The sequence below is a fragment of the Chanos chanos genome, chromosome 8 (assembly GCF_902362185.1).
Source record: "Chanos chanos chromosome 8, fChaCha1.1, whole genome shotgun sequence".
Classification (NCBI taxonomy): Eukaryota; Metazoa; Chordata; class Actinopteri; order Gonorynchiformes; family Chanidae; genus Chanos; species Chanos chanos.
The window spans coordinates 20060322-20068437 of record NC_044502.1 but is presented as its reverse complement, the minus strand read 5'-3'; the positions used below and the strand labels follow the sequence as shown (position 1 = coordinate 20068437).

Sequence of the window (8116 nt, the reverse complement as noted above, 5' to 3'; positions counted from 1 at the left end):
TGATGTGACCCTTTGTGAGCCGTGGATCAGCAGCGCAGGCTTGCCAGGGAGAGGTTACTAGCACTTCACCTGGTAGCGATGAGTCTTGCTTCGCCTAATTAGCGGGATAAGGAGCAGAAGTGTATGTGAAATACGCTACTGTAGAGCTATGTCTACCCCCTGGACGAAGAGTAGTCCACTGACTATGTGGTTTACAATATAAATGACCTGTGTTTAAATCTACATTTAACCAGTATGCATACTGAGTAAAGAAAGCGAGCTCTGTTACTCTATCAGCAACCAAATCTGTTAATGGCTCAAGAGGGCGTTCAATTGTCTGTTGATAAGATGAGACAAATCCTACTGCTATAACACAGGGATCTTCAAATAACCACTTAGCAGCTTTCCCTATCTGAGTTAGTTGAAGAGCTGGTGAACTAAAATGACCCAATAAACTCAACCCTCGCGGTTTATCCAGACGAGGGCACCTTAGGAACCAATCGTGGTGCGTTATCGGAAGGCGTGGATGTATCTCAGGCCTGCAAAACACACAAAACAGAAACATTTTGGGGAGTAACAACATTCGTCACAACATATATTACTAACCATAAAGTTTTAAAAATAAGGATGGAAGCTAATCAAAGTGCAGGTGGGAGCTAAATAGCATCGACAGCTAACTATCTTCACCGTGGGGTGACCCCTGAGCCTCTAAACAACTCAGTTCTTCCCACTGGCTCCTACACTTTGAACACCCTTAATCTTTGAACACCCTTAATTGGTTTACAGTTTGAAGCGTGAACCCAACGTTTCTTGCCCTGTACTTTAACCGCTGATGGTGTAATTAATAAGACTGGGAATGGCCCTTCCCATCTTGGTTCTAGACCTGAGCGTGGAAATTTCTTAATCATGACACACTGTCCTGGCACTAAAGAATGTCCCCCCTCTGGTGGCTCTCCCCAGGCCTGCCTAACCTGTACTTCTGCTACTGAGACAGCTTTAGTGAGCTCACAACAGTATTGAAGAAGAGAGTCAGAGAGAAGGTGGACGTCAGCTTCACGTAGATCTGGTGTACCAGGAAGCTTCATTGGTTGTCCTGTGACGATTTCAAAAGGGCTGAGTCCTGTTATTCGATTGGCTGTCGCTCTCATGCTGCACAGAACTATAGGAAGAGCATCAACCCATGAAAGTCCTTCCGAGTGCATTTTACAAAGTCGTGCTTTAAGAACGCCATTGGCATGTTCCACCATGCCAGACGATTGGGGGTGGTGAGCGCAATGTAATGACCATTGGACACCCAGCAGTCAACACACTTCCTGACACACCCTTCCTGTGAAGTGTGTTCCTTGGTCTGAGTCTATGATGTCAGGGAGTCCCCATCGGGGAATGATGTCCTGTGCCAGCACTGTAGCTGTGTGAGAGGCCGTCCCCCTCTTTGTTGGGTAAGCTTCAATCCATCTGGAGAACTTATCCATGATGACTAGGACGTCCTGTTTCCCTTTTACCTTTGGCAGGGTGATGTAATCGACTTGCAGATGCTTGAAAGGTCCAGGTGGCGCTTTCGGTCGAAGCATTGGAACTGGAGCTCCGGAAGAAGGATCATGTTGTTGACAGATGATGCAAGCGTCTTTGATTTTCTGAGCCTCCGCTCTAAAGAGAGGGTTATACCAAACTGAAGAAAAATCTTGAGACCATTGCTTTGGGTCCAATGTGGCCGACGCTATGTATCTGCTGAGCCAGATATGGCAAGAAGCAGGAAGGAGCAACGACCTTGTCACCTTTCCTCCATACTAAGTCATCATACAGCTTTGCACCATTCTCCATCCAAGTCCATCGTTCCTCTCGGCTTGAACTGTCTTGTAATTCAGAGATGTGTTTGAGATCGCGGACAATGACATGTCGCAATTCCTCAGTTCTGCTGGTGGGAATTCTCGTGCTGCCACCATTGAAAGTCTCATCCATGTCGTTTGGAGCTGAGTCAACATTGCTGCTGTCAGAGTCTTCATCATTCGTTTCGTCATGTTCGTCATCATGTTTTTCATCACCCCTCTTTGCGGCAGCTTTAGCAGCTTCATCTGCCACCGCATTTCCCTTACTGATCTCGTCCTTTTGTCTGGAGTGTGCTTTAACCTTGAGTACTGCTACGACATCTGGTAGTTTGAGAGCGTCTAGTAGTTGAGCTACTTCTTTGCCATTGTGTATGGGTGTGCCGGTGGCTGTCAGGTACCCTCTCTGTTTCCACAGGGCTCCAAAATTATGGACCACCCAAAAGGCATACCTGGAATCAGTGTAGACATTGGCTGTCTTTCCTTCTGCCACTTTTAACGCTTCAATAAGTGCATGGAGCTCTGCTTGTTGAGCTGAAGTCCCTGCAGGCAAAGAACCGCTCGCCATGACCTCATGACTTGAAGTCACCGCCCATCCTGCTTTCCGTCTTCCTTCAATGGTCATGGAAGATCCATCAGTAAACAGTACTAAGTCAACCAAATCTGGTGCTAGGGGGATGTTCGTCTGGATGTTTATCCTAGATGCATTTCCGTCCTCATCTGTAACTTCTTCTCCTGTAGGCCTCACGCTTCTCTTGGATCTGGTGTGGACTACTCTCAGAGCTAGCGGCTTATCAGTAGAGCTGACCTCCTCCCGTTCCCCCTCATCCTTGTTATTTTCATAAGCCCTTGGGTCATCCACTTTTTCTGCCAGTTGTTTTACATCTTCCCATGGGTACAAGGGAGATAACGCGGAAGCTGACTCTGAGTCTGACCTTGCAGAGGCGCCTTGGTTATGGCTATCTTTCACCTCAGAGTGAGAGTGAGTTTGGGCGTTTTCTTGAGCTGGCAGATTGCCAACTGCAGTGTCATTAGCGAAATGGACCTTTTTCTCTCTCTCTCTCTGTGCTTCTCATTCTCAGAGCAAAGAAAATCATTGGTAGCTTTTAACTTACCATTCTCATGCTGACTTTTATCTCGTTCAATTTTTAGTTCATGCTGTCTGAGCTTAGAGAGAGCCACCAAAAGCCATTTAGTTTTTTCTGTGCCATCTTTCATGCGTTGTGTTTTACCCCATGCCCTTTTAATATCATCAGGATGCCACTGATCATTCTTACAAGGTTTAATGCCATACTTTGCACATATTTCTTTCTCAGTGCTGGCTAAATCAAAATGTAACTCAAACCACTTAACCAGTTCATCCGTAACATCAGACAATGCAACATTTGGAGGCAATACTCCTCCCTTCTGTGTAGTTTCTTTCTCTGTACAACTCATGGTAAACTGCGTATACGACTTCTTCTAGTTAGTCTAACTTCTTTTGACTAATAGGGAGACCAACATCATATGAGTTTACAGCTAAACAAACTTCTTAATGGAGATAGAACTGAGAACGACTCACGCGCACACTTGCGGCGTTGTCTTTGTCACTCCGGAGGGCAGTCCCCGATGGCTGCAGTCCATGGAATTTCCCCGTGCTGTCCGAAGAGTTACTCGTCAACCGTCTCCGCTCTGCACCTTTACGTTCGACAGTCTTCTATTCCATCCGGGTCACGGCACCAAATTGTTGGGCATCAATGTTTTTTAAAAGTGTTGAAAATAATAAACAGGCACGATGATGACTTAAGGTAGCTCTTTTGTCTTTATTGAGTAAAAGGTAGAGTATACAGCAAAAGCAGAGAGGAGGTCATCAGAGAGGCACCCAGACGGAGTCTTGATGGTGGAAGACTGAGTCTTGATGGTGAAAGACTGACAACAAGGTCTCACACACACACAGATATACCCGTGCAGCCAAGGGCCTTCGGCCTTGACGCCCATAGATAATGAGAGCTCTCTAAAACTGTGGGGCAGGTGTGTGAGAGCTTGGTTGATAAACCAGTGTTTGAGTGAGAGAAGTGTAACACAAGATGAAAAGTATGTCCACACATTTCATTCACTTAACAAAATATATACCTATTTTACCACTACACCTCACTAAGAGACCAGAGAGGTCTGGTGGCAGTCAAAGTATTCAGCTAGGACCCACAGACCTGATTAATAACATATCCTTACAAGTACATATACTATTGATAAATTGTGTACAAGTTCATAATTGCACGCCATTTTAATGTGCCCACAGGAAATTATTGCTGCCATCTAATAATTTACTATAAGAGCATTGCTCATAAATATGAGACTCAGTTCAGAATAAATGAAGCATGACCCACAGGAAAAACCTGCACTTTCAGCAAATGTCACTATAGACTTTAAATAACATCTACATTTCACTGCTGCTTTCAATCAAAAATGTATTTGAAAAGAATATAGAATTCATTGTAGAGGGAGTCTATATGAATCAAATAATTATTTACCATACATCAGATATCAGATGTAAAATTTAACAAAAATACTTTAATGCCCCAATTTTATACTGCAACATTACATGTTTGATTCCTTTCTTTTTTTGTTTCTTTAAGCACTAAGAAACTTTTGGATGTCTAGTGACCCAGAAATCTGTTTGCAGCTCCCTGGTCTCTGGGAATAATGACCAAGATGCCTCCAAGCCTTCTGGCACCAGAAATCTCAAAGTTACTGTTATCAAAATTCATCATCAACTGAACTGAGGGATAAGGGTTCAGAAGAGCTTTTCTGGGCCAAGTGAATTAAAATAAAGGGAATTACTGTGAAGGTCACCTCTATTTTGTGTGTTCTCTGGGCAAAATGACTGTACTTCAAGGTTGCTTGAGGGTTTGTGACTAGGGGAGTCAAAAAATGAACAGTAAATTTTTGAATTACAATACACTATACCACCCCAGCATATTTAGAGCCCTGGAAACTGAGCATCATCACTTTCCTTGACTTATTTTTGGTAGGTAAACAATACCAAAAACAACAAAAGATGAGAAGAAGAATAAGTTAAAGGCTTACTATTGATGGCAATCACTCAACTCACCCCTGGTGGTGTCAGCTGGTTTTGTCTAAAATAAAAAGGGAAATACCCACCCTAAATTAGACTTTGTTCAGTTCAGTTGTGGGGAAAAATACAATGCCACAGTGAAATTAGTGCACTTTTACATTTGAAACCAAGTGTCAGTTAGTTGTCTGTTACTGTCTTTGCCTCAGCAGATACAAACTGACTTTAGATTCAGGACAAATATGTCAAAGGATCCCGGAAGATCATATCATTCGTTTAGGAGTGAAAAACTGAGAGTGACACTATGAAAAATCAAGATTATGAGAAAATCACCAAATGTCAGAGACTTTTTTACACATTTTAATGAACGATTTGATAAATGAAAGTAGAGAATAGAATTTCTTACAGAAATTGATAAATGATCAAGTCATGGTATTAGTTATTATGAGGCTGGTGCCAACTCAAACACCTTTATCAGGATCTTTAATATATTACATTGGAATCTTGATTCAAAATATCAAAATAAAGAATATTTTTGAAATGTGACATAACCATTCAATTAGAATATGTCATATAACTGTTAAGCTTTTAATAATGGTTTTAGGAATGAACCTGTCTAACTGATAAAAGCCACGTGACCCTCAGTGGTGAAGTGGATGAGAGACACTGCTCTAAACAAATTCACTGTCTCACATCTTCATATTTAAACCATGTCTGAGTGTATGTGAGCAGAGAAAGACCAGCTCCAAACACATCTGTCTCCTCTTAGACCATGTTCTCCTCCTCTCTGCTACTTCTGTTGCTGTTGGCAGCTGTAAACAGTGAGTACCAGTGAATTGACCTGTATTTTAAAAGTGTAGAGGGAATGTGAATTAAATTGTTTATTCTTGACTGTGTTTGTACTCTGACAGGACTCCACTGTATTGAACTGAACCAGCCTGATTCTATGGTTTTGAAGCCTGGTCAATCCATGACTTTGTCCTGTAAGATCTCTGGATATTCACTGACTGATAGCAACTACTGTACAAACTGGATACGACAGCCTGCAGGAAAAGCACTGGAATGGGTTGGAGCAATATGTGGTAGTGGTAGCACATATTACAGTGAAAAACTGAAGAACAAGTTTCAGGTCTCCAGAGATACCTCCAGCAGTACAGTGTCTCTGCAAGGACAAAGCCTGCAGACTGAGGACACAGCTGTGTATTACTGTGCTCGATAGTCACAGTGATACAAATCAGAGGACATCCTGTACAAAAACTCCATCACTGTCAAACAGTCCTGTGGAGAACTGTAGAGAATTACACAGTGGATATTCTATTAAAATGATGTATAAAAATATGCATCTCAAAAGTTTCATAGTTACAACTCCCGCTGATACAAGGCAGTAAATAATCACACCCACGCACAATGAGAAGTGATCTGTATTTACAAATTAACAGGTCACTCAAGAGTGGAAACAAACTGGAACTGCTTATTTCTATGTCAGAGATGACAGGCAATCTACAGTTGAAAACATGAGTTAATCGTCCTGAATTTAAAAGAAAATCCCTTAAACTAAAACAAGAGGGTGCTTGACTCCTTTATACAATGCCAAGAGCACTCTGTGAGGTCTGAGATAAAAACTGAATGAAGAGAGCAGCTTCCACCCATCATCAACACTAAGTATGGTACTTGTGTGTTTGCTGCTTCTGTCAGCAGCCATACAAAATGGGTTCACACACACACACACACACACACACACACACACACACACCACAGTGATCTGTATTTTTACATTGAATGATAAGCGAAGTCTACCCTAACTTTGTTAGGGTAGTCCTTCAAAAGTTCAAAATGCTGCCATACTTTAGACTTTTAAGACATGGTTATAGCCAGCCTAGTTCACCAACCACTCCACCTCAGGGTCAGACACTGATTCAGTCTGAGCCAGAGATTATTAAATTTGGTGGATCTCATAAACTGACCTGTACAGCATCTGATTTTGACTTTGATGAGTATTGGATGGCATGAACTGGATCAGACAGGCTCCTGGAAAAGGACTGGAATGGGTTTCAGCAATTACAGATGACAGTAATAGCAAATATTACTCAAATATTGTTCAGGGAAGGTTCATCATCTCCAAAGACAACAGTAAGAATCAGCTCTATCTACAGATGAACAGTATGAAGACTGAAGACACAGCTGTGTATTACTGTGCCAGAGACTCACAGTGAGATATAGGGAGGCAGGGCTGTGCAAAAACCTGATGGAGTCAGAGACAAGAGTGCATCTACAGCATATCATCTCCATGGGGAAAGTCACTTCAGAAAACCTTGTTGTTGAAAAAACAAACAAACAAAAACAAAATAAACATGCTCATGTCATATGCACAGGATCAGACAGAGACCAGGAAAAGCACTGGAGTGGATTGGGAGAATGGACAGTGGCTCAAATTTTGCCAATTATGCAGAGTCTCTGAAAGACCAGTTCACTCTGACTGAGGATGCCTCCATAAGCAAACAGTACACAGAGGCCAAGGGTAAGAGAACAGAAAACAGTGCTGTTTATTACTATGCTCAGTGCTCATGTTTATTACTGTGCTCTAAGGTCACAGTGACTGAGGCTGGTGAATCAGCTGTAGCACCAGAATCCCACTTGTATTGTAAAGAACAGTAACAGACAACAGCACATGAAACCCACAGTTTTTAAGTGTACCAAGCATATCTGTGTAACTTAGCAGCGCTAACATATTAAATCAGAAAAATAATATCTTAGATTGATATTAAAAGGACTGACTCAATTTTACACATATGTCTTTTTTAACAGCAACACAGAGCAGTAAGCTACTGGATATAACTATTATACTAGGTTATCGTGCCTTTTACTGTTATACCTTATGTTTTATGGTTCACATCTTTACTCTGCTCACATCACTTCTTCTATAAATCAAGTCCACTTAAGGTGTTTCAGATTAATGCAGTAAACTTCTGTCTATATTGAACATCAGCTCCATCTGCTTTTATTCATCCAGTTGAATAGTACCAGAGTAGGAGATAAACCTACCAATAGTTAACTTAACTTGCATCTTTAGTGACTGGGAGCAGAGTAGTTGCATTCAGTAAAGAAAAGTGAGTCATATGCTACACAGGAATGGTTCAATCCAATCAAACATCTGAGGAATGAGGTAGAACTAGCTTTGAGAATAGAAAAACTTCACGACCAAATTTAAAATAACAAAGTCCACAAGGACTGAAATCCCTGAGACAAACATTTGCAAGTGTCT

The 8116-nt window shown here is 41.8% G+C and overlaps 1 gene segment (V, D, J or C); it reads left to right on the top strand.

Annotated features, from left to right (window-relative positions):
* The first annotated feature begins 5626 nt into the window (after positions 1–5626).
* On the top strand, positions 5627–6073 carry LOC115818069 (Ig heavy chain V region 914-like). The segment is given in 2 exon segments: positions 5627–5675; positions 5766–6073. Coding segments are annotated over 2 exon segments (357 nt in total).
* The last annotated feature ends 2043 nt before the right edge of the window (positions 6074–8116 follow it).